The following is a 27,728-nucleotide window of genomic DNA, read 5'->3' as shown; positions in this document are numbered from 1 at the left end:
CAAGAACATCAGTGAAAGCGATTGTCTCCTGGAAAAAGCTGACCAGTATGTCTGATCTCCCTGGGTTAAAGCACACGGCACAAAAATCTCCTCGTTGGCATCTGAAGAGAGGGAGAGAGCATGTGGCTGGGGCACAGACCAGAGAAACTAAAGTTCTGGCTCACCAGAGGCCAGCTTCCCAGTCGGCTGCATGCAAAGAATTTCAGCATGTGGGCTGCCACCTCTGAACACCACACAGAAACTACATGAGAAATTAAGCCAGAGAACTACCTCAAATGTGGAAACCAAGCCTGAAAATGTGCAGTGAAAACATATGGGTCTCACTCCAACAAATGTCTTTTAAACATTAGACTCCACAAATGGTCTCTTTGGTTTGATAGGGGATGTCTGCCCTTGTCGAGAGTCCCGGGACAACTGCCTGTACAGGTTGTCCTGGTATGCCTGAGCCACAGGTAGGGTCCGAGCCACCTTCACATCAGGATAAGAGGAGGCCTGGCTGACTCTCTCCAACAGGTCTCCACGGGACCCATTAGCCAGCATCCCATGGGGGCTATAATAATCGTCCTCCAGCAAATGGCCATTCTGTGCATTGTTGGTTTTGTTATAAAAGGCAATGTTGCTGATGGATGACGGTGGACTGAAAGACTCAGGCTGAGGCAGGCTGCCTGGAGACGTGGGACTGAGAACAGTATCCACTGACGACACTGCCCAGGTCCGATTCTGCTGGTGAAGGTGGGGGTACTGTTGAGTCCGGGCTGTTTTATCTATGATCCCCATGAATGGTGTGGTCCTGGATCGAGTGGGCTCACTGGGGTAACCTCCCTGAGTGGGAGACACTGGTGACAGCTCATCACATGACCTATCATATGCCGGTTTCAGTGGGATTTCCATTTGCTGAATTGAGGAAGAAGGCCGGAAGGTAGGAGTTAGGTTGGAGGTGGATGAGATGCTATTGCTAGATGGAGAGAAGCGAAGGCCCACGCTCTGGGAGTGCAGCAGCGGCCTGGGAGTTGGTGGATGGGGTTTGATTTCATTAGGGTTGACACTGATAGGTCTTCTGATTAAATGTGACACATCAGGGGAACCTAATTGGCTGGAGGAACGCTCCAGATCTAGTTTTGAGTGACAGACTGGGTAATAGGATGCTGATTGGCTACGCCCAATCTGGGGTGTCTGGCTGTATCTCATACCACCACGATATGCTGAGGAAGGTCGCTGTGGAAGATCTTCTTTGGTCAACCCTCCATGCTGACAGATGGCACCTGCACTCAGGCTGGCTTGGACATGCTGCACAGGCCTCCCATCTCCTACAATCCCCCCAATTGACCCTTGATAAACCAGTCGGCTCTGACTGACTCCTATGTCTCCTTGTGAAGACTGGTATTTACTGGCCATTGAATGGGTGACTTGGCCATAGGCTCCTGTGGGGATGACAGTGCTTGAATGAACTGCTGAGCTGGGCTGGTTACTTCTCACAATCTGGGCCTTGGCAGGCTGGAGCCTGAGCCCTTGCTGGGGAACTGCCACAGGAAGCTGAGGCATCTGGTAAGGACGCTGGGCCATCTTGGATAATGGAGATTTTGGTCTGCCAGGAAGCTGACTAACATTTGTTTCCTGCTGATAGCGCACGGGTGAACCAGATTGGGATCTATAGACACTCATGCTTTCAGCTGGAGGGCTGGCCCTATACTGAGGGCCTCGGCGGAGTGGGGAAGGGGGAGGGCTTGGGTATTCTTTGCCCTGCCCTCCCACAGGAGGGGGGCTAAACCGATAAGACCCACCCTGATGAGCTGGGGAAGTATGTGGTGGACTAGGCCTGTAATGAGAATTCTGGTGAGTTGGAGAAAGAGCAGGTGAGGTGGACTGATATCCCTGTCTAGTGGGAGAACCTACAGAACTATTGGACCGGAAGTCAAAAACCTGGTGAGAGCCAAGAGGTGAGCTAGAGATGTAGGCTGAATCCCGATGGGCTGGAGAGGAGGGTGGGCTCTGGATTATCGGGAGCCCCTGGCTGGGCCGAGCCTCTGTCTGGAGGCCGATGGAAACATTTTCTACATCCTGTTCCAGGTACTCCTCCTCGAATATATCTTGTACAGAGTATACATCTTCATTCTGTGGTTCAGGTTCTGTTTCTTCTGGTAGCTGCTGCTGAGGTTGCTGCGGAGGCGGCTGCTGCTGCTGCTGCATCTGTCTACACTCCTCTTCCACTCTCATCAGAAGTCTCTGGATCTCGCGGTTGTTTGGACACAGCTTGATGGCCTCGTTCAGGTCCTCTAAGGCTGCTGCAAACTGTCTGCTTGACAAAACGCAAACATGAGGATGGGAGTTATTCTGAATCAACAGGAATCACCAAGAGCTGAAAATATGGTTACTATTTTGGAAAACTCTGGTGGCATCTGTAGAAGTCTGGGGTGATTTGGTTTAGTTCAATTTTTTTTTTTTTTTGTGGTACTGGGAAGTTAACCCAGGCCCGCTTACCACTGAGCTCTATCCCCAGCCTGTTTTTAAAATTTTATTGATTTAGTTATTGTACTGGGGATTGGACTCAGGGACACTTGATCACTGAGCCACATCTCCAGCCCTATTTTGTATTTTATTTAGAGACAGAGTCTCACTGAGTTGCTTAGCACCTTGCTTTTGCTGAAATTGGCTTTGAATTCGCAATCCTCCTGCCTCAGCTTCCCAAGCTGCTAGGATTATAGGTGTGCACCACCACACCTGGTTAAATTTTATTTTGAGACAAGGTCTCACTAAGTTGCCCAAGCTGGCCTTGAACTTGTGATCCTACTATCTCAATTTCCTCATTGCACCACCATGTCTGGCTAGTTTGATTTGTAAGGAAGGAAACAAGTAGGTTGTCATTCAAAAAGAATCTGGAATGATTCCCTAGACCTTTCATCCTCAATCTCCCTTCTGGCCTCTCTGGGGTTAGTGGAGAAAAGATCCATGGTGTCAGTCCAGCCAGGCCCTTCAGAAAGATTCTCTTGGTGCCCAAATACACACCAGAAATATGAGGGTTGGGTTGTCATTTACAGTGTCACTGTCAAGTAACTTAGGAACAAAACAGTAACTCCAATATTAAAATACCTTGCTGATCAAGCAGAAACTTTCTTTTATATTCTCAATATTTTGGCTTTAAATTTCAGGCCTGTTCCGCTCTAAGCAAGAACCCTGTCCTCTGCCCTTTCTACCCCTCATCCCACAGCACTGCTGTGTCTCATTCTGCTACATCAAAGCTGGCAGGGATTAAGCTTGCTGATAGGTAAATCAGTTTGGAGCTGAGCTTACCCCAAACAGATTCCAATTTACAATGAGAAAGTGAACTTTGAAGAGATATTCCCATCCCCTCGATTATAGCAGTGATTAGCTTTGTGGGAAAGGAATAAACCAAAGGGAAAAAAAATTTAATAGTAAAGTTTCTGTGAAAACTGTGTTACACTAGCTAGTTAAGATGAATATCACTGCCACCATCATCGCTTGACTCAGTTTGGGTTTGATTTTCATGGCCATATCATATCCGCCTGTTCATAGCAGTGAACCCAAAGCAATTCTTTCCCATGCAGAGTTTGAGAGATGGTGGGGAGCTGGGTAGGAGGCATCAAGGGCAGTGACAAGTTATCCAAAGGACAATGATGGCAGGTTCTAGGTCCTTCTGGAGGCTTTTGTACCTAGTGACCATCCAGTAGATGGGCATGAGGAACTGAGGACAATATTTCTCTCGGCCCTCCTGACTCTCTGTATGTGTGTGTATGTGTTAGTGGTGGTGCTTTAGGTGAGGAGAAAGGTTGATGCCCACCAGATTTGAGGAGAGCCTCAGAGGGAAGACAAATAAACCAGGGGTTTCCGAAATGTCTATGAAGAGAGGAGCCTGTGATGGTCAGTTAGTGATCCACTCTGCTTTTCCTTTAAAAGGGTCAGTGGAATGTTTTGATTAAGTGATTTCCTCTTTAAATCATTAGTGTCTCTTTATGCTCTCTGATTTGTGGTTGAAAAGTGACACATGGCAGAGGCTTCTTGGAAGAAAGTGCCATTCACCATTTTACTTTTCTCCCAAAATAAGATTTTGGTCTCCATATCCCAGAAGATTTGCTGATCTTGAGCTGAGTGCTGCTACCAGAGCCATCCCCAAGCCTGGCCTAAGAGTCCTCAAGGACAGACATATTTGGGTACATATGCCCCAGGGTGGCCTACATTGCCTTGGCCAGCTTTTCAGAAAAGAGACCTCTTGCTTTTCACCCTTTCTCTCTCTCTCTTTCCTCACCTGCTGCTGCGTTTTGCCCTTGCTCTTGCATAGTAAGCTTCATAAGATTTCGGTTTCAGCTCCAGGGCCTTAGTAGCAAATTCCTCCGCCATTCCAAAATCCTGTCATTACAATAGGTGTGCAAGTGAGTCATTGAAGAGATATAAAAAATAGACAACTTGGGAATAAAACAAATTATATGTACATTTTTTGACATTTCTGGATGGAATACCTGGGATTCTGGACATGCCTGCCATGGTTCTAGCCACTGGTCCACAGACTAAAATTTCCTTGTGCCTGCAAATGTTCACTGGACTTTATGGCCCAGAGTATTACAACACTTTTAATCTGGCCCTTTTCTGCTTTCTAGCCAAATTCTTTTTAGCCCAGAAGCCAAATGTCAACCCTTCACAGTGAAACTCCTGAAGTTGGAAACTTAAATTCGTTACACATACTTATGAGGCAAACAGCAAGACATAACCACCTCAGGTGGCCCCTCATCTTACCCACACCATCCTGCTGTGCCCACTAGTCCTTGGTTTCCTAACACATGAGTGAGAATGTATCCTATGGAATCCAGGAGGAAGGGGTCTGAGTAAAGGCAAACTGTCTGGACTACGGAAATGGTAGAGGGATGTCAGACAAACCTGGGCTCAGTTCTCTGATCTGCATCATAACTCCTCAGAGAGTACTGTGTATTTTCTCACCCATACTTAACTTCACAGGTTGGATCGAGCATGATAAAGCATCCAAGTGCTATGTGTAGTTCCTAGCACATAGTAGGTGTCTAATAAATTGTACTTTCTATTTCACAGAGGCTTCTCTAAATTGTTCTTCCTCTTATCTGGTTTCTTGCTTAGAAAACATTTAAAATAAAAAAAATAAAACAAGAGAGGATGCTGGTTGTAACTGGGGTCTGGGCTACACTGGAGGCTCCCTGGCGGAAACCTGCCTTTTCTGTGAGAACACCTGGGAACAGGGGGGACCAGGTGGGACAATGCTAACAGGCAGAAGCATTGTTTATAAGAGTCCATGGTTTTTAAGATCTCCTTAAGTACTAAGCTAAAGGGGAAAGGCTTTTCTTCTTTAATGTCAAAGCCATGGTATAGCTCAGTAGCCTCTGGTTACATTCATGATTCTTAAGGGAGAAAACAAGGCTTTAGGCAGTACAAAGGCCCTGGGGCATAGGTAAAAAATGTTCTGAAAAATTAATGAGAAATTTTCTACTGAAGAAGATAGACTTCTGGTGCTTAGCACCAGTGTTGGCCCATGGGAGGTAATTATTAACTTTCTGAACAAGTATGGAGCTAGAGAAAGTATATGAACATATATGGGCCATGTTCTATCCCTACTCTGTTTTCTACCTCACTCTTTTATTTTTTCTTTTGGGATAATCATCACTTCTGGGAATATGAGAGTACTTTTAAGAATTTGATTATTTGCTAGGGAAAGAAAGAAAGGTTGGCAGCAAATTCTGAGCCTTGCCTCATTCTCACTAGCTGAGGACATAGAAAACCCATGGGGCTGCTGCTTCCATTTCCACCCAAAGATGACTCTCCGACACGATCTTCCCTCAGCAGGAATCTAATCCATGTTCCTGCTTCTCTCAGCACCCTGGGACAACTCTGCCTTGAAGGTCATAACTGTGTCCTCTGTGACAGCCATGTCTGTTCTCAGGGCTCTTTTCATTGTCAGGTTTTAAGACTTGGATGGATGACATAAAGGTCACATACATAAATAAATCTTTCTGAAATTGATAGCAGATTCCTTGCCACTAAGGCTGAAATCTTGCTTCTGGTTACATTCCTGTTTGGCTTAGATTATTTCTATCTCCTGAGGAATAGTGAGACCTTAGGCTGGCGAATGTCAGCAATTCCTGACGTGATTTTAGTGATTCCGAGTATCTCAGAGAGTTATCTCGCCTCAGGAATGTCTGTATTCATGGAAGCTGTGACTGAGGGTGTTTGAGACTGTATCTGTAAGGCAGGCAAGAAGGACCAAGGACGATTAGGGTGAGAAAGGGCCAGAAGAGTTCAGAGATTCCCTTCAGAGCAAGAAGGGACACAGTATGCTGGAATAAAAAGATGAGAAAAGAAGCAAAAAGTTCAAGAACAGCCTTAGAAATTAAACCTTTAAGTCTATGGTCCTGAGTTGTCTTCCCAGCCTTTCCTTAGATGACTGGGAAGTACACTAGAAAGGAAGGGATGACTACAATTTGTACTGAACTGCAGCTGGAATTCTAATGACTATTGCCCTCACATTTTCCCAAAGACCAGAAAATAGATTAGGCAGATAGGGAAGAGGATGATGATATTCCAATCACTTTTAGTGGGAAATATGAAAATTCAGAATGCTACAAAGTGCCCACAGCACTTTCTCCACTTCTGGATACAGATTGTTGGCTTTGTTTCTTTCAAATTGCAAATGTCAGTGTTCTGTGAAGGACAACCAAGCTCTGTGGCAGATAGGACTGCAGGGACCTAGTACAAGCTAGTGAGTGGCATGAACTTTCAACTTCTTGGACTGCAAAAAGGAGTTGGGGATGAGAGGGACTTACATTCATTTTCCTGCGACATCGAGAGAGGTTGAGGAGGAGAGACACCTTTAGCTCCCGGAAGGTTTTCAGGTCCTCACCAAACCCTTCTCTAGGGAATTTCTTCAGAGCATACTGGTAGCGCTGGGCAGCCTCCTTTACTTTACCTTTCTAATAGGGGTAGAAAAGCACATTGTTGGTCTGCTGAGCAGCTGAGGAAATTTGATCTCTGTATCCTTCCTGCTCCCAGAAGTTGACACTCCCATACACCCTGATGGTGAGAACAGAAGGATCTCAACTCTTCTACAGGAGACTCACTTGACAGGAAAGGAAAAGTAGTGGAGCCCCAAGTTACAAGACACGGAAACCAAGTCTTGGCAAATGAAAGGCCCTGGACCCCAGCTTACCAACAGGATTCCAAAGGGCTGACCTGGCTCATGTCAAAACTCATTTTTCTTGAACTGCTCTGCCTGGGACAAACCTAACTTCCTAGTCACAAACACTCCACGGTAATTGCTTCTCCTGTGGTTTCTGGCTTGTCTGGAGACTCTCTTTCCTGTCTGATGTTCTACCTTGTTTCCCTCCAGAAGAGCATATTCTCTTCCTCACATAGAATGTGAGAGTCTAGTTGTTGTTTCCTCTAATCTTAGGGCAGAAATTAATGTCAATCAGTGGTGGAAAAGGCATGGGGGATGTGGTAGGATGGAAGTGAAGCTTAGAATCTGTGATTCCATATGACTTTGTAGGAAAGATTATGACTGACCTAGGGATCTGGCCACAGGGGACTTGAACTTTTCTTACATTTTGTTTCTGAAAACTTGTAAGCTGATCCAAGGAAGAGATGCAGGAGGCCCCCACCATTCTCTACTCTGTACAGCTGCAACTCCCCAGGGATCCTGATCTTTTATTTTCCCTTTAGCACCTTTTGCTAGGAGAGATATGAAGTCTTCCAAGGTAGAATTCAGTGTAAGAACAATAATACCTCTGCCTATTTTCATTAGAAGTTAGGTCTCCATGCCCTTGGAAAACCAGAAATTATGCTATGACCAGGGCTTATATTCTCAACAGTGAAGCCCTTCTGAGATCATAACTAAGACACCTATAGTAATGAGAACCTTCTGTGAAGTTGTGTGAAATCAAGGTTGCATCAGGGAGTAAGCTTCCTGAAAGACCTATATTATCATGAATCTCACTCAAAAGGTACTCAGGAAATAGAATTCTACTCTCAGGAACTCAACACTTTTAACACGATGGAAGAATGATGTGATTACAATTGTTTCCTCATCTTTTAGGCCTGGGGATGCCTCAGGGATTCCTACTGCTAAAAACTGGGATTGGTTTGTACTCAACTTTACGAGAAGATGATCCAGCTAATTTAAACACCACAAGATGACTTTGGCATGGAATGTTCTAAAGGAACTTCCTATGGGCCATGTTTATGTTAGGGGACAGACTTCAACTCAAATTGTGAGTACAGAGAAACTTCATATTTTTGGTTGTCATTCAGTGACAATGAACAAATCTTCTAACTGCTATTTGTCTTGGTTTTCTTATTTTATTCAAGGATGCTGATGGGCTATTCTATTACAGACTTTTAAACCTATGTATATATTAAACATGAAAGCTAAGAACAGTAGATTGAAAATAGCTATATTATGTAATTTTTCTTTTACTTGTCTCATGAGTTTCTCACTTAGCAACTTCCATGTAGAATCTGTTACTGCTTGTTAGGGACCAGGTTGAACTAGTGCTTTGGGCTCATCAGCTGCAGGCAAGTATGGGCTACTCTTGCTCTCTTGTTGGGAAGGCAAAATCCCAGATCCTCAACTTAGGAACCCATCACCAAGGAATGACATTCTATCTCTGCTTCTAATAAAAGATGAGAATTGCCAAGATTCGGAAGATTCTATGTGTAGATAACAGTGGCTATTTTGAGGAAACTGTTCCTCCTGTCCTCACCTTATAAAACATGTCCCCCTCTTCCATCAGCTTGCTCAACAGGATGATCATGATGTCTGGTTTGGAGGTAGCCATCGCCCATGTGGCTGGACCTGTAGTGTACAGGATGCATGATGGGTAAAAAACTCATACAATGTAAGGGTGGTAGGAAGCTAGGTGAAAAAAACATCCCGGGGGAATTTCTGCTGAGAGAACAACTTGCTCCACAATAATTACCTCGTCTTTTAGACCTGGGAGTATTTTAGTGACTCCCACTGCCAAGAAGCTGTATTGGATTTGTATTCACCTTAAAATAAGAATATCTGAACTGTCTAAGCTTGCACCGTAGAAGGGCAGCAAAGCCTGCATGTTCTTATGAGTATACAATGGTGTAGTTTGGAATTATTTAGATCAGGAAATTAGGAGAAAGGGTTTACATTAAAGTTACCACAAGGTTTGAGAATCCAAGAAGGTTAATTTATTTTTGATCCAGGACTCAAAAGTCCCAGATGTTTAGACTCTTGCTTTTTAAATATGTACTTCACAGAAGGGAAACCACTGAAGACTCTAAAGGCTCCCTTAATTTATAAGTAGCAGAAAGGACTCCCAGAAATTCAGTTTGAACCAGGAGCACAGTTTGAATATCAAACAAACATGAAACAAACCAACATTACTGAGGACTACTTTACCCACAAAAAGAAGAAAAGGTTAAATTATTAGTTTACAGATGCCTGAATTATTTACGAACTAAACTTTACAGGGTTAGTTATCAAAAGTTCAAGTTATTCTCTACAACAGTCATTTTTAAAAAATCTTCTTTTAAGGTGAAGTAAATTAAAAGATTAGAGGTGTAGGGAACTCATGCAGGCTAAAATCAAAGAGGAGAAGGCAAAGCTGACCAAGCCATCAGACCACGCCTGATGCTGACAGCGGTGAAATATACCTCGTGGGCGACTCGGTAACGTCTGACAACCTTCAAAGAAAGGAGAAAACAAAAAGTTGTAGGAGAGGAAAAAAAAAATGAATGAAGGTGAAAAAAAAAAAAAAAAAGAAGGAAAAAGCAGCAGTGAGAGGCAGGCAGCAAAAAAGCCAGCATATCAGCCAACCCTTGTCTACAGTTCTGTGGGGAGGGGAGCAGCTGGGACAGCAGCAGCAGGGGCTTGAGAGTCTGAAGCACAAACAGAGCAAGGGAAAGCAAAGGCTCATGGCGCTGCAGGGATCCAGGATGCTCACAGGGTGGGCTAGTACAGAGGGAGCACTAAGCTGTGCTTAAGCTTAAGGTCAGGGCTTTCTTTTGGCTAAGGCTTCTAGGGGCATGGTAGAGAACCATGAAACTCTGGACACAGGGAACTACAGATCATGGCTCAGATGATACTTCTCTGGGCCAGGAACTTTTCTGTTCATTTGGGCAATAACTGGGCCAGGGCAGAAGGGAAGCTATATTTACACCAATACCCAGGGCAGCCAGGCCACTGGACCAGTCTGGCACCTGGGCACAGATGGCCAATGCCATCTTTCTTTCTCCTACCTATTTTAGCTCCTTTCTTCAGGAGAGTGACAACAACAGAAGTGTTCCGGCACCCCACTGCCCTATCCAGAGGGCGCATCCCACTGTAGTCAACATGCTCAATCATGGCTCCATGATCCACCAGGAACTGGACCTAGAAGATGGATCAAGCAAAACAGTTAACAGAGGAGCAAGGGTTCAACATGGACCACTAAATTGTTACTTCACCTTTAATCTCAGACAGTATCACGATGGAGAATCTTCCCTATTCCTACTGTCTTGAGGCTAGTGTGAAGACACTCACCACCTCAGCATCACCATAGAAAGCTGCCAAGTCCAGTGGGGTGCGGCCATTCTTATCGGCATGGTCTGTGGCAGCTCCATTATCCACCAGAGAACGTACTACTGAGAGATGACCCTTCAAACAAGCCCAGCTGAGGGCTGTCAATCCTTCTTTGTCCATTAAAGCAATAGAGGCACCTATAGGAGCAAGTGATAATATAGGACTGAGGAAACATGAAAATTCTTAGTAGACGGAAAACTAGTACTTAAGATATAAACACTGCCAAAGAACACCTTTTGTTTTTGGATGTTTCATTTTTAATATTGACACTAATATATCAGTTATATCTCAATAAAACTATTGAAAATTGATCTTGGGGCTGGGAATGTGGCTCAAGCAGTAGTGCGCTCGCCTGGCATGCACGGGGCCCTGGGTTCGATCCTCAGCACCACATTAAAAAAAATAAAATAAAGATGTTGTGTCCACTGAAAACTAAAAAATAAATATTAAAAAATTCTCTCTTAAAAAAATTGATCTGATAAGCTGCCAATATAATAGAGCCCAGTAGTTTTACTAGGTATTTTAAGTGTTCTACAGTCTATCCCCAAGCTTAGTCTCTATCAGTAAGTTTCATTATTCTCCTGTGGGAATCTTCTACTTTGGTCAAATGGATGTGCTCATTGCCTCTAGAATCTCCTCCCAAAGATGCTCCTGAAACCTCACCTTTGGTTAGGTTGCTCCTATGGCTTAAATACTTTACTTTCTCCATAACTTGTCTTACTTCTACCCATTTACTAGAAACTGTTCCAAATCCCACTGATTCCAAGAAGCTTCTCACAATCAGTCATTAATTTATATTTTGAATCTGCTTAATATATTCTTTTATCTGTTTTTATATGTCCCATTTGCATATAAAAATTCTCAATGAATGTTTTCTGAAATTACTGGAAGTCTTCCATTTTTAACAGTGTAAACTTCTTGAGAGATTCTCATAAAACAGGAGCCCAATACATGTTTATCACTTTATTCCCCCTACAAAAGTAGAGGCCATGTACTCATGGGAGGATACTAAACCCAGGTCACAAAAGAAATTCTGGATTTAATCTAAAAAAGCCCAGTTCATAGAATCACAGAGTAAAATGATATTTCCCAGAGGCTAGGGGATGGAGCAATCAGATAGATATTAGACAAGGACACAAACTTTCAGTTACACAGGAAGAATAAATTCAAGACAGTTACTGTACATGATGGTTACTATAATTAAAAACAATATTTTGTACAGTTGAAAATTGATGACAGAACATTTTAAGCATTTCCACCACAAAAATGAGTACTGTGAAGTAAAAGTAATGTTAAGTAGTTTGATTTAGCCATTCTACAATGATTACATATAGCAATACATCATGTCACTTTAAAAAATAATTAAGAAATCACTCAGAGTTTAAACAGTTAGCCATCTTCAATAACCCCATACCTACCATCTTAATCCCTTTTATATTCTTCATCTGTATCCTGTCAAACATTTCTAGTTTCATCTGTAAGGATCAAACATCCTTTACACACTGTTATGTAAAATTAGTCTGCAGTTCAATATACATTTTGTTCTTAGGCCTAGGCTGCAACTCTTTGTTGGCAGGGAACCCATCATTTCCTTGACAGTTTTGAAGTGCACCTAAGACAATCTCTATATACAGATGGCAGGTCCTACTTACTAACTAAATTAGAGATCAACTTAACTTACTGGGACACTTTTTCAGGATGCCTCCTTAGTTGGACAGGATTCAGATGTCAGTTCAAGTTTTGGATCTGCCAGTCAGGCTCAGGGTCTACTTAGCAGTTATCTGGCCTCTACCCTTTATATCCCTAGATGTCAGCCAACATGTGGTTTCCCATAGTATGATGAAAAACTGGAAGGCACTCCAAATGGGATGAAAGCCCTTTATGCATGGGTTTATCTTTTCATAATGGTATAGTCTGCAATTAAAACACTGACTCTAGAGTGAACATGGAATGAGCTTGAAACTCCATAAACTTTTCTCAGCTATAACATCTGTAAGTTCTCTGGACAGCATCTCCAGTGGTGGAAAAAGCAGATGGATAAGAAGATTTTGGATGAATATTATAGATAAATTGATTTTATAAAAATAAGGAAAATTGGAATTTAAGACATTAAAAGGATATATACATGACAAATCTGTAAAGTGTTTGATACTTCCAAAATTCAATTTGTAATCTTCTCCTTCTCTCTTATTTCTAAAGTAGTTAATGAAATCACAGTTGTCATCCATCTAAAGTTCTAACACTGATTTTACAACTTTGGAGTTATTTTCAACCCTTCTTTCTTTCTTATTTCTTGTGTTTAATTAGGATTTTTAATTTTTTCGGCAATCAAGCTTAGGGCCTCATGCATGCTAGGTAGCACTCTGCCACTGAATTATATTCTTATACCTTTTTATTTTGAGACAAGTTTTCACTAAGGTGCCCAGGCTGGCCTTGAAACTTGGGATCCTCCTGCGTCAGTCTGCTGTGTAGTTGGGATTATAGGCGTGCACACTGGGCCTGGATAATAAGTCTTTATATACAAAATATTTATTGCACTTGTTCCTTTTGTTCTATTTTGATAGTGACTGTCCCTGTATTAGGCCCTCCATATGTTTCATCTATTCTATTACAATAGCAGTATCATTCCTACATCAAATTTTACTATTCACACTACGGCCAGAGTAATTTTTTTTAAAAGAAAGAATACTACTGGCATCAATATTTTTAAGGTTTTTCTTTTTTGGTGCTGGAGGATCTTGTATCTAGAGCAAGAGCTCTACCACGGAGCTACACCCCAACCCCAACCTTTTAAAAAAATCTTTAAAGACTCTCTATTTCCTTCAGAATTAAGTCCAAATTCTTTTAAACTGGTCCTTTACCATTTATTTCCATATAACTTTCCAGTTTTGTTTCCCAGCAGTCCTCATGTACTTCCCTAGACAACTTGTGTATTTTCCCAGACTAGTCTGCACTATTACTTCTTGCTTGGCCTTTCTTCCACATTACTCCCCCTCCTTAAATAGAGAATATTTTTTCTCGACTCAAATTTCAAATATTTCCTATTTTAACTCAGTTACCTGTATTAAAACATTTAGGATTCTTTGCCTTCTAGTTCTGTTTTATCTCTTCTTTGCCAGATTACAGACCTTTTGAGGATACAAATTAAGTTTATTAATTAAAAAAATCATTCATAGTTCCTAACATAGTATTCTACAAATAATGAAGTCTAAATAAATGCAAAATTGTTGGCTTAGTGAAAGCTTCTCATTAAGTGTAAGAAAAAAAAAAAAAAGAGAATCAGTCTAAAGACCAGAATGTCTTCAGTGAGAAAGAAAAGGGAGAGCAAATCTTTAGATCCATGCCTAATGAACTTTTACTGGCCAGTGGCAGGCACTGATGCTATCCAGAGGTTATCAGTGGCTGAAGAGGTTCTGCTTTTCCAGGGCACACAGTTTGCTCTGGAACATTTATTCCTACCACGTTCTTATCTTGAGAATCTAGGCATATTCCCTCCCTCTGTTCCCACAGCCTCCCCCTTCCCCAATAGAAGAAGATATCATTAAGCCAGACTTGTTTGGTGGCTTATATTGAGGCGGCGAGAGCCACTGTGTACACTGGAAGATTAACTCTCTGATTCTGACACAGCTTTGAGTCTGAGGCTGTGATAAAAAGATCTTCCTTGAAGGATATAGCTGAAGATTGTGCTGTAGTTTAAAATCTTAGAAGCAAACCAGTCTTTATCTTAATTCAACTAACCTCAGCTTCTAAAGCTTGGGAACAATTCTTTGGGAGTTGTTTTCCTTGAAGAAAAGTATGTGGTGATTTGTGGATATAATTAAAGATGTTTAAGTCCAGTTTACTAAACAGTGGAGGTGAAATCATAGCTTTAGCTCTATCACCTGCTTTGTGCAAATGCTCATGAGGCCCCACAAGATGGCACTGCAGTACCACCAATGACTCCAGCCTTTTTCTACTGTGGAGGTCTATCATCACCAACCATTGTTTTGCACAGGAGCCTGAAATGCTTTATGAGGGTGGAGCTCTATAGGAGAAAAAGCTCATCGAGCTCATAAATGACCACCTCCTATAATATCCTGGTTCCCCAACCAGGGTCCTACTATTAGCTCTTTTGGATTCAAGAAAAATGTTAGTTGTGCAGAACAGATAAAGTCAAAATACAACCCCTGGAAGAGGAACGTTTATTGAGAATACATTAAAACAAATCAAAGTTTGGAGATAATTGATTTGAATGAGTTCAGAATGTGTTAATTTAAAAATCCCTCAGGTCACAAGAAACAATGAATATCAGGGTTAGAGGGATTCCATTGTATATAAGAGGTCAGGAGATGGCTTTTTTCATTTTCTAACCAATTGGATTAATAACATTCATTCTTTTTAATATTCTTTTTTAGTTGTAGATGGACCCAATGCCTTTGTTTATTTATTTTTGGGTGGTGCTGAGGATGGAACCCAGTGCCTCACAGTGCTAGGCAAGTGCTCTACCACTGAGCCACAACCTCAGCCCAATAATATTCATTCATTCATTCTTTTTTTTGTGTGTGTGGTGCTGGGGATTGAACCCAAGGCACCGCACTTGCAAGGCAAGCACTCTACCAACTGAGCTATTATCCCTAGCCCCAATAATATTCTTAACACCTCCTGAAATCTACTGCTGAAAATCAGGAGTCCATTAAGTTATTATGGGCACTGACCATTCAACTCTGGCATGTATTACTGACCTTGTGCAAGAAGAAAGTCCACAGTTCCCAGATGGCCTTCAGAAGCAGCCATCATCAGGGGAGTACGACCTTGCTTGTCTGCCATGTTGACATCAGCTCCGTGGGTAAGTAGAAGATCAACAATCTGTAAATGCAGAGAAACAGGGAACAATTGGTCCAAAAAGAACTATTGAGAAGACGCAAGCATACTGTTCCCTAAAGTGTGTGATCTTATATGGCTGTACAGGTAAGTCACCTCTATAAATTCTATTAGTTTTCTACTAATAGAACCCCTTATAAGTACCTATTCAGTCCTAATGTGATTTAATCTCTAACTCTCTTAAGGAGAACTGAATGAGGTAGTTTCATCTCTGAATATCCAATTGAGCCATTAAGTTAAAAAAATATATATGTATGTATGTATATATACCAAGATGTAATGCAGTCTGAACAATCCCAAAATGGAAGTTCCAACACAAATCACTACCTATGTCAGTGCATTTTATTAATCTCTCGGGGCTGCAAGCCTGCTTGTAGCAGTGAATATTTCCTCTGAACTGACTACTGAAGTGCCTCTGATAGCTCTTTACACTGTTTGGCTTTTAGAATCATTTTTTCCTACTCAAATATATCCAAAGATTATTATTACGAAGCTTTCTTTTCCATCCTAAATATATAAATTAGCATTTATTTAGAATCCAAACAGTGGGGAAGATCACATAACTTGAATTTGCATATACCACCACTTTCTTTTACCAAGTCTGAAACCCTGTGAGTAAGTGGTTTAGCAGAGATCTGCTGAGAACTGAACTTTCCAATATACTGGTTACTACTGTGAAGTGTGAGAAGGAGATCACTCCATGGCCAGGACAAAAGTAGTTAGTCAATCTAGATCACAATGACTGCTTTTTCCACTTCTTATGCAAAGAATAAGGGCTCCAAGGCCTGAGAAGCTGCAAGTAGCTTCCCTGCTTACCTGCCAGTGGCCCTGGCGAACAGTGCTGAACAGGGGCACTGCCCCTCGGCGGTTTGGCTGGGCCACTGCTGCGCCTTGCTCCAAGAGCAGACGGCATACCTCCAGTTTGCCTCTTCCGGCTGCAGCTGTCAGGGCTAAAGGCAGAGAACAAAGACTGAGGATAGGTGGTTCTTGTCTTCTCCAGGCCTCACTGTCAAGTATGGCATTAAGGCATTTCCAAATGATTTGTTTTATGCAAACACAGTAACTGTTTGATCAATATAATTACTACCTTACCTCCAAGAATAATGATTTTAGCTGCCTTTTCTAGGGATTCTTTATCACTGAGCTACATCCCTAGTACTTTTTATTTTTAATTTGGAGACAAGATCTAAGTTGGTGAGGCTTACCTTGAATTTTGAATCCTCTGCCATAGCTTTCAAGTAGCTGGGGTTACAGTTGAGCACCACCATGCCCAGCCAGGAAGGAAATGTTTGAATTAAAAAATTTAAATGGGCTCACAATATCTGGGGACAACCACCATAATAAATCCACTGAAAAACCGCCTTTGATCAAACTCACTGAGTTTCATTTTCCCTACCCATATTATCTTCTTTGCCTTTAGCCTACTCTCTTTTGTTTCTTGTCCTAATTAAGAACCTGCCAGTCTATGAGTGAGTGGAATATAGAGAGAAGGGACTTGGCAGAGATAGTCTTCTTCAGAATTGGATGGGAACCACCACTGGCCAACCTTTACTTCTGAGCTCTCAAACCTAAAGAACCAAAGTCAGGAATTAGAGTTTAAGGGCCTTGGAGCCAGTTTTTCATTGTTGTCTTTTCTTTGTTTCTCTCACTCTTTCATAGAGACAGAAGTTTCTTGTGTATTTGCAAACATTTTTACATGCAGATCTGAATGACAGCCAGGTGCGGTGGTGCACACCTGTAATCCCAGCTACTCAGAAGGCTGAGGCAGGAGAGGAGGATTGCAAGTTCAAGGTAACCTAGGCAACTTAGGGAGAACTTGTTTCAAACTAAAAAATAAAAAAGGGCTGGGGATGTCAATCAGCGATAGAGCACTTGCCTAGCATTCACAAGGCTGTGGCTTCCATTCCCAGTTCCAAAAAGATCAGATCATTCAAAATAATGGTCTTAAAGATGAGAAAAGAAGAGGGACAATGGCCATTTTCTTCTGAATATAAAATAATGGAATCACAGACAAAAAATAGCTGTTGTGAGTATAAAGGATATAGCAGGAAAACTTTTTTACATTCTTTTTATGCTATTGTCTATTATTTGTGATATTTGATACAGCAGACATTTTCTGAGTGCTAGTTTCATTCTCAGTGTGCTGTTTTAATAGCAGAAAGAATTTGGAGATACCAAGTCCATCTCTTAACAGTTATTTCATTTAAGCAGGGAATTTAAAATGCATATGTTTATTGTTTTAAAGAATGGATGAAGGGTAGGGAGGATTTTATGCTTAATTTTAAAGAAAGAGGACAGAAAAAAATTTTCCCCAAATTGAACTGGGAAATGGATGTAGCAGGCAACAAACAGGTCCTTCCTTTATTATGGCCACCTATTCCAATGACAGATCAGAAAATGATAACATTTGGCAGGTGCAAACATTTCAGTTTGTAAATGTTGCAATCAGAGAAGCCACTGAAATTCAAATCAAATGGTCATTTGTATTTTTTTTCCACTGAAGTGCAAATTATGGCATTTTTGTTTTTAGGCTTGTTATTTACCCACAATTGCACCATATGCAAAATTAAAACTATAATTTCCATGAAGATAAACCTTCAAGTAATCCTTCCTTTCCCCAAAATAAGATGGGGCCTATGAAAGAAAATGTGGCAATTTTTGAAAATGTATGCAGTCCAACCAGATCTATGGTTTGCCTTATGGTTTATTTTCAATTTTATTTTGGAACTCTTGACAGTGGCATTTCTCATTCAGTTCCTCATGGCAGGGCAGAAGCTTGGTTCTATCTGAGGTAATCACTTCCAAGCCTTGTTGGATTAACAAGAGTTAATGGCTATAATTACTGACTTTATAAAGAAGTTTTGTTTCTGGATCTTTAAATCCAAGTGATCTTCTCTCTTTCAAGTTCAAATTTCTAACAAGAAAAAAAAATTGTATGTGGGTGAGAACACAAGAGTAGTTTAAGAATTTGACTGGGATAGACATAGGTTAGGCATCATAAGAATCATCTTATGCTGGGAGCAGTAGCATATGCCTGTAATCCCAGTGGTTTGGGAGGCTGAGCAGGAAGATCGAGAGTTCAAAGCCAGCCTCAGCAATGTAGCAAGGTCCTAAGCAAGTCAGTGAGACCCTAAATGAAAATATAAAAAAGGGCTGGAAATGTGGTTCAGTGGTTAAATCCCCCTGGATTCAATTCCTGGTTAAAACAACAACAACAACAAAAACAGACAAACAACAACAACAAAAAGAATCATCTTGTTGGAACATAAAACAAACCATTCCCAGGTTCTGACCCCATTTAAAATTAGCTACTAGGTTACAGGGTTGCAGCAAACCTATGTGTGGGGGCCAAAGAGTCTTTACCACAAAAATAATTTAGAGCACCCTAGAGAAAACAGACAATAGTTCAGAATCAAACCTCTCACTATTGATGCTAGCTCAGAAAATACATGAGAATATTCACAGCCAGTGCCCGTCTGTAAAGTTATACTGTCTACTCTAAGAATTTTATTACTCTGGTTGACCCATTTCTCTCTATCAAATAATGCATTTTTATGAGAGGCAATGTTCCATTTTTTTGGGTATCATCTCTGTTGCTTAGGTTATGATGTCATTTGGCAGTAACCTTCAGCTGATAGCTCCACATGGTTATTAACACAGCTGGCCAATTTCATCTCAAAACAACATATAACTATGTAAAATGGAGTCTGAACTTTTCAAAATCCAAGAGCAAGGAGTTGCTTTGGCTGGGTTTTATGAGTCTTATCAAAAACTGTTAGAACTTTGAGAGAAAGGAGATTAAGGTAAAGCCAGGTCTGTAAAACAAATTGATTCTTAGAACAAACATAGCAGTTAGGAACAAAATCCCTTCCTAGGAGACCAGAAACAGAATTTGTTCCCTAGCTTGTCGGCATCTGATGAGATTATCTGACATAAATGGGCTTTTTTTCAAAGGGAAACATACAAGGAGTTTGAAGAAGTTGACAGGATGCAGCTCAGAGTTGGAGGAAATAGCCAAAGTCTGCTTGGATAGGATGCTGACAGTAAATAGAATACAAAGAAGCAAATGACTCTTTTTTCCTATTTTCAACCTTGAAAGAGTACAGAATGTATGATTAATGAGAGAAGGTGGTTGGGGAGACATAAACTGAATACTACTATTCAAAATCACATTAATTAAACCATTTATTGAGCTATTTGTTCTCAAGGAACTCATGGTCCAGAAAGAAAATACATTACTGTACAGTGTAAGCACAACAGAGATATGTCCATGGTATGGAGGTGTTGACAGGAAAAGTAAACCAACAGGTCCTTTCTACAGCTCTAGTTCACATGTGAATACTCGAGAACGGCTGCTGTCCTGGCCAGTTCGTTTCCCTCAGCCTGTACTCTGGCTCCCATAGGGGCGGGGTTGTTTTCCGAGATAGCAGCTGTTTCCAGATGCACATTTTCCCTTAATTTGTCATGGGCTCTTAAGCTGCAGCTGCCTGGCATCTGTTCCTTTTGGCTCTTACAGAGGAAGGGATTGTTTGAGAAGAAAATTCCTAAGCTTTGGACCATTCCACATGATGACCACTTAAAAAAGTCATGAAATCTACATGAAATTTTACCATGGGAAGAAACATTACAATTCAATAGGTTGTTATAAATGTTTAATAAGTTCAAGAATCTTCTCTTATTTTTAACAACCAAAATGTATATCCCTTCTTGTTGAGCAAAATAAATGGCCTAATATCAATTTTGGTCTATTTCTCCTGGCAAATATGACACATATCTGTGGCTATGCTACCATCTTCCTTGCCCTGGTTTCACAAAAACACATCAAGGGTTACTAATGTTTCTTCAGATACTCCAGTTTAGATTTGGTGGAAAGATAACAATCATTTCCTGCAAAGGCCACAAGGAAGAGGCTTCTGTTTGTATAGTAAGTATCAAGTGATAAAGAAATTGCTTTGCTATATGCTAAGAAGAAATGCATGGAGTTGGGCCTTACAGGGCAACTTTACTTATAAAGTTTAAGTGTGTCAGATATCACTATACCATGGTAACAACTAAGCCAGGAATCGATAAATAAGGAATCTTCTGGTTTACAACTGCAGGTGAAGAGAATCATTTTGGTGGAAGAACTAAAAGAATCAAATAAAAAAGAGAAATTCCACAATCATCTTTTGCTCATGTTGGAACACTGAAAATAAACTTTCAGTCTTCTACAAATATTTGGAAACAAGAGTGGGAAAATGTTTTGTTTGGAAGTGCTAATGGTATGGAGAACCCAAAGGGAAAGAGGACTGAAAGAAAGAAAAAGAAGACTGACTTTTTTACTTGGGCTGAATAGGTCTCTAACACAAAAATCGTAAGACAGAGATGTGCCAAAGGTATGCCAGAGAAGAAATAAGGGTATGGATAAGCTGTAGCTGCCTGGCATTTGTCCACACAAACATAACACATTCATGAGAGAAATAAGCAATATCTATTAGAAGTACCTGTCTCTCCCCAGAGACTGTCAAAGCTGTTGATCTGTGCTCGCTCTACTTCTTCTTCATCTTTTTCTGGAAGATCAAGTAGGTAGGAGACAATCTGAAACAAGAAGTTGTATCAGCTCAAATTTCAGGTGGAAAACTATGTTACTGACACTAGCCTGTGAGGTTTTGAAGATGGCAGGATCATCCAAGTACCACTAAATCTCTTGCATACAAGAAGAATCCAAATCAACTGCCCTTGTGTAGAAACCCTAAACTGCCCTGATTAGCATCTGTCCTACCATGTACAGTTCATGTTTCTCTTGAATATAATTCACTTATGTAGCATATGATTTTAAAAATACATATTCTTCCTGTTTAAGTTAAAGAAATAGAACCTTATTTCCCCAATAACACCAAAATGGAGAAAATTAAAAACTTGTATTTCTTCAGAGCAGAGTGATTATCATCCTTCTTCCTCTTAGAAGCATAAGAACAGTTTGGGTCTACTAAAAGAGATAGCTACTAACCACAAAAAAAAAAAAAAAAAAAAAAGAGATAGCCCTATTTCCAGGAATTTGATTGGATAGAGTGCTAAAAAAAACCTTCCATAGATAATAAAATTTTCAGTTTTACTTAATATTCTCTTGGTGACATACCACATCAGCCAACAGGGTAGCTGTTTCACTGAAGCATCCTATGCAGTGATGTGGTGATGGTCTGTAGTGGTCCATGAGAGCTGATTGTTAAATTTTCAGGAATTTTGCAAGCTGGTTGTTAAGCAAAACCACTCATTTGTTAAAAATTAAATAACAATTAAATAAATTATGTTAAAAACAAAGGTCAAAGTATACTTAAACCTGGAGCTAGTGCTGTAGTTTAGTGGTACAGCACTTGTTTAGCATGCGAGAGGCCCTGGGTTTGATCTCCAGCATTGCATAAACAACCATCCAACCAAACCAAACAAAAAAACCCCTCGATTCTCATAACTTCCTATTGAATTACATCTTATTATTATCTATCCTCTTGAGGTTATTTATATTTACTGTGCACCTCTTTCCACCTTTGTATTCAGCAGTATCACATTGGTAACTTGAAATTGGCCATGGTGGGAATATTTACATGCTGGAAATTGGCAAATGTTACAAATTAGTGTTTGAGTTAGAGTTAAAGCTGAAAGAAGTTTCAGTTTAAGCAATATAATTTATATGAAGAGGAGTACTTTAACAATAGATCCCATATCAGATTTAATGACAGTAAAGTTATTGGTAAAAGAGTTAACAAATTGAGATGCATCTCCATTTGTCAAATCATGATTAGGTTGCAAATACTGGATAGCTGCAGATGCAAATTTGGCAAAAAAAAATCAACAAAAAGCATTCAATTAGGAGTACTGAGTATATCATAAGTATTTGTAAAAAGTATGTGACACATTTAGATCAGTAATATTTACTATTTATTAGAGCTTTTTTTTAATCATAAAGTATGCCTTTGGCATTTTCTTGTTCTTTTTAGTTATATATGACAGTAGGATGTATTTTGACACATACATACATGGAGTATAACTTCTCATTCTTGTGGTTTACATGATGTGGAGTTACACTGGTCATGTATTCATATATGATCATAGGAAATTTATGTTTGGTTCATTTTACTGTCTTTTCTGTAACCATCCCTCTTCACTCCCCTCATTCCCATCTGTCCAATCTGGTGTGCTTCCATTCCCCAGCCTCTTGCTACCTACTGTGAATCAGTATCTGCATATCAGAGAGAACATCTGGCCTTTGGTTTTTTAGGACTGGTTTATTTCACTTAGCATGATAGTCTCCAGTTCCATCCATTTACTGGCAAATGCCATAATTTCATTCTTCTTTATGGCTGAGTAATATTCCATTGTGTATTTGTACCATATTTTCTTTATCCATTCATCTGCTGAAGAGCACCTGGGGTTGGTTCCTTTGCTTAGCTATTGTGAATTGAGCTGTTATAAACATTGATGTGGCTTCGTCACTGTACTATGCTGATTTTAAGTCCTTTGAGTATAAACTGAGGAGTGGGATAGCTGGGTCAAATGGTAGTTCCATTCCAAGTTTTCTGAGAAATGACCATACTGCTTTCCATAGTGGTTACTCCAATTTGCAGTCTCACTAGAAATATATGAGTGAATCTCTTTTTCCACATCCTCACCAACACTTATTATTGCATATATTCTTGATAATTGCCATTCTAACTGGAGTGAGATGAAATCTCATTGTAGTTTTAATTTGCATTTCTTTTTTGAGGTTAGGCTGTCTCTCTCTCTCTCTCTCTTTTTTTTTTTTAATATTTATTTGTTAGTTCTCGGTGGAGACAACATCTTTGTTGGTATGTGGTGCTGAGGATCGAACCCGGGCCGCACGCATGCCAGGCGAGCGCGCTACCGCTTGAGCCACATCCCCAGCCCATTTTGCATTTCTTTTATTAGAGCTTTACAGCTATACATAGTAGCTGGGTTCATCCCAACAAACTCATACATGCATGGAATTCTATTTCAGTTCATGATCCCTCCCTTTTCCTCCCATCCTCCTTCCTCTCTCCCATTCTCCTTCCTGTACTCTACTAGACTTCCTTTTGCTTTCTACTCATTTATATTTGATTGGTTCTTTATGTTAGCGTATCCCTCCTCCCTGCTTTCCTTTATTTTACTCTAGCTTCCGCATACGAGAGAAAATATTCAACCTTTGAGTTATGAGTTTGGCTGATTTAATTTAATATGTGCATATATATATATATATATACATATATCACAATTTCTTAATATGTGTGTGTATATATATATCTCACACAATTTCTTAATCCATTCATCTATTGATAAGCATCTGGGTTGGTTCTATAGCTATTGTGAGTCATGCAGTTATAAACATTGATGTGGCTTTATTGCTGTACTATGATAATTTTCGATCTTATTCTTCCAAATGAATTTAAGAATTTTTAAATATTTATTTTTTAGTTGTGGTTGGACACAATACCTTTATTTTACTTATTTTTACGTGTTACTGAGGATTGAACCCAGGGCCTCACACGTGCTAGGCGAGCACTCTACTGCTGAACCACAACTCCAACCCCTAAGAATATATATATATTTTTTAATTCTGTGAAGAATGTCATTGGTATTTTGATGGGGATTTCATTGAATCTGTGTACTGCTTTTGGTAGTATGGTCATTTTAACAATATTGATTCTGTCTATCCAAGAATAGGAGATGTCATTCTATTTTTAAGGTCTTCTTCAATTTCTTTCTTCAGTGTTTTATAATTTTCCTTCTTCTACCTCTTTGGTTAGATTAATTCCCAAGTATTTACTTATTTATTTATTTTTGTGGTTACTGTGAATGAGATGGTTTACCTGATTTCTTTCTTGGCTGAATTACTGTTGGGAATATAGTAAAATTTTTTATTTATGTGTGTTGATCTTATATCCTGCTGCTTTGCTGAACTCATTTATAAGCTCTAGAAATCTTCTGCTAGAGTTTTTTGGTCTTCTAGATATAGGATCATGTCATTGGCAAACAGAGATAGTCTGACTACTTCTTTTTCTATTTGTAACCCTTTAATTTCCTTTTCTTGCCTGATTACTTTAGCTAACACTCCAAGGACTACATTGGATAGGAATGGTAAGAGTGGATAGCCTTGTCACCTTTTCTTGTTCCTGATTTTAGAGAAAATGCTTTTAGTTTTTCTCCATCCATATGATGCTGGCTTTGGGATTTGTCATATGGCCTTTATGATGTTGATAGGAGTCCCTTTGATCCCTAGCTTCTCCAGTATTTTTAAATATGAATGAATGTTGGGTTTTATCAAGGCCTTTTCTGCATCTATTGAGATGATCATGTGATTTTTGCCCTTAATTCTGTTTAAAAGATGAATTATATACATTGATTTGTGTATGTTGCACCAACCTTGCACCCCTGGAACGAAACCCATTTGATTATATTGCATATAATTGAATTATTGCATCTATACTCATCAGGGATTTTGGTCTGTAGTTTTCTTTCCTTGATGCATTTTTGGTTTTGGTATCAGGGTTATACTGGCTTCATAAAATGTATTTGGGAGTGTTTCCTTTCTTTCAATTTCATGGAATAATTTGAGAAAGACTGGTGTTTGTTCTTCTGTAAAAATTTGGTAGAACTCAGGTAAGAATCCATCAAGTCCTGGGCTTTTCTTTTTTTTTTGGAAAGTTTTTAATTGTGGTTTTGATATCATTATTTGATATTAGTTTGTTTAGTTTTTTAAAAAATATCTTCCTGATTCAGTTTGGGCAGGTCATATGTGTCAAGAAATCTGGCCATGTCTTTCAGATTTTCCAGTTTATCGGAGTATAAATTTTCAAAATAAGTTCTGGTAATTCTCTGAATTTCAGAGGGTCTGGGATGATATCTCCTTTTTCACCTCTGATCTTATTGATTTCTCTTCTTACTCGTTCTTTTGGTTAGTTTGGCTAAGGATTTGTCAATCTTATCTTTTCAAAGAACCAACTACTCATTACATTGATCCTGTGTATTGTTTTCTAATTCTCACTTTCTTTGATTTTGGTTCTGATCTTAATTCTTTTTTGATTCTACTGAATTTGGGATTATTTTGTTCTTTTTTTAAGGCCTTAAAGTCGAGCATAAGCTTATTTATTTGGGATTCTCTAGTTTTTTAATGTAGTTACACAGTTATTGTAAATTTTCCTCTTAGAACTGCTTTCATACTGTCCCAGAGATTTTGATATGTTGTATCTCTGTTCTCATTAATTTCTAAGAATTTCTTGATTTCTACTTTTCTTTCTTCTTCTTCTTTTTTAAAATTTTAGATGTAGTTGGACACAATGCCTTTATTTTTTATTTATTTTTCTGTGGTGCTGAGGATCGAACCCAGGGCCTCACACATGCTAGGTGAGCACTCTACCACTGAGCCCCAGCCCCAGCCCTTTACTTTTATTTCATCTTTGATCCATTCTTCATTAAAAAGAGTATTGTTCAATCTCCATGTGTTTAATATGGATTCTATTATTTTTCTTACTGTTGATTTCTAGCTTCATTCTATTACGCTCTGATGGGAAAAAAAAAATATATATATATATATATATATATATATATATATTGCTTTGTGGCCTAGAATATGATCTGTTTTGGAAAAAGTTCCATGTAGCTGAGAAGGTAAATTCAGCTGTTTTAGGGTGGAACATTCTGTATATGTCCATTAGGTCCATTTGATTCATAGTGTTTAGGTTGGAGATATCTTTATTGATTTTATTTTGATGACCTATCTATAGGTGAGAAGTGTATATTTAAATTACCCAATATTATGGTGTTGGGGTATGTGAGACTTAATGTCATGGAGTATTTTTCCATGAAATTGGGTGCACTGACATTGGGGGCATAAATTTTTACTATTGTTATATCTTCTTTTTTGACTGTTCCTTTTACTACGGTGTAGTGGCCTTCTTTGTCTCTTCTGGTTAATTTTTGCTTGAAATCTGCTTTGTCTGAGAATAGCTACTCCTGCTTTTTTTTGACCATAGATGTGGAATATTTTTGGTCATCCTTTTACCTTTAGCCTGTGGATATATTTGCCTATGAAACTCTTGTAACAGTACATTGTTGAATCTTGTTTTTGATCTATTCTGCCAATCTGTGTCTTAATTGGTGACTTGATATTATTAACATTCAGCATTAGTATGGATATGTGTTTGTGGTTTCCTGCTATTTTTTTTTTGCTATATATTATCTTGTCTTGATTCTCATTTAGTGGATTATTCTTCTATTGAACTTCCTCTGTTGGGGAGCTTTGGGAATTGTTTTTTAGTTCTTTTGTGTGCAGTTTATCTTTGAGTATTTTTTTTTAGTGCTGGACTGATGCTCATAAATTCTTTTAGTTTATTCTTGTGGAAAGTTTTTATTTCCCCCTCAAATTTGAAAATGAGCTTTGCTGGGTATAGTAACCTTGGCTGGGAGCTGTCTTCTCTTAGGGCTTGGAATATCTCATTCCAGGCCCTCCTTGTTTTTAGTGTCGGAGCTGATAAATCAGACATAGCCTTATTGGTTTGCTTCTAAGTGTGACCAGATGTTTCTCTCTTATAGCCTTTAATATTCTTTCCTTATTTTCTATGTTAGCAATTTTGATTATGATATGTCTTGGCGAGCTTCTTATTTGACTAGGTCTATTTGGGATCCTGTAAGACTCATGTATGTGTATGTTTATCTTGTTTCTGATATGAGAAAAGTTTAACCACTTCATTGGAAATTTCTTTACGCCTTTAATATCTCCATGTTCTTGTCTATTCCTTGATTCTCGGGTTTGGTCTTTTAAAGTTGTCCCAGAGTTATTGTATATTCTGGTCACATTCTATAATTTTTTCCCTTTATTGCTTTTCTGTGTACTCATGATAGCCTGCATGAAGTTCAGTCTTCAAGGGCTGAGATTCTATTTTCTACATAATTTAATATGTTAGTGATGCTGTCAAGTGAGTTTTTTAATTTGATTGGCTGTCTCTTTCATTTCTAGGAGTTCTGCTTGATTTCTTTTCACTATTTCTATTTCTTCATTAAAGTGGTCTTTCATCTCCTGTAACTGCTCTCTTAATTCCTTCCTTAGATCTTTTAGTTCACTGAACATTTTTTTTTTTAATTTTTAATATTTATTTGTTAGTTCTCGGTGGACACAACATCTTTGTTGGTATGTGGTGCTGAGGATCGAACCCGGGCCGCACGCATGCCAGGCAAGCGCGCTACCGCTTGAGCCACATCCCCAGCCCCTAGTTCACTGAACATTTTTTTTTTTTAAATTTTTTTAATATTTATTTTTTAGTTATTGGCAGACACA

The 27,728-nt window shown here is 39.5% G+C and overlaps 1 protein-coding gene across 1 annotated transcript in view; it reads right to left on the bottom strand.

Moving 5' to 3' along the window:
- Positions 1–27,728, bottom strand: part of Tanc2 (tetratricopeptide repeat, ankyrin repeat and coiled-coil containing 2) — a 412,218-nt gene continuing 384,490 nt past the window's right edge. Inside the window, exons 19-28 of the mRNA XM_077800862.1 lie at positions 20,905–20,998; positions 16,238–16,371; positions 15,283–15,406; positions 10,523–10,698; positions 10,240–10,372; positions 9,655–9,684; positions 8,733–8,824; positions 6,798–6,944; positions 4,262–4,362; positions 1–2,293 (exon numbers count right to left, since the gene is read on the bottom strand). Of these exons, the coding sequence (XP_077656988.1) occupies positions 340–2,293; positions 4,262–4,362; positions 6,798–6,944; positions 8,733–8,824; positions 9,655–9,684; positions 10,240–10,372; positions 10,523–10,698; positions 15,283–15,406; positions 16,238–16,371; positions 20,905–20,998 (2,985 nt within the window). The 3' untranslated portion in view covers positions 1–339. The remainder of the gene's footprint in view (positions 2,294–4,261; positions 4,363–6,797; positions 6,945–8,732; positions 8,825–9,654; positions 9,685–10,239; positions 10,373–10,522; positions 10,699–15,282; positions 15,407–16,237; positions 16,372–20,904; positions 20,999–27,728) is intronic.

This window comes from Urocitellus parryii, chromosome 7 (assembly GCF_045843805.1).
Source record: "Urocitellus parryii isolate mUroPar1 chromosome 7, mUroPar1.hap1, whole genome shotgun sequence".
In the NCBI taxonomy this organism is placed as follows: domain Eukaryota; kingdom Metazoa; phylum Chordata; class Mammalia; order Rodentia; family Sciuridae; genus Urocitellus; species Urocitellus parryii.
The sequence above is the reverse complement of the archived record's forward strand: the minus strand, read 5'-3'. Positions and strand labels throughout refer to the sequence as shown.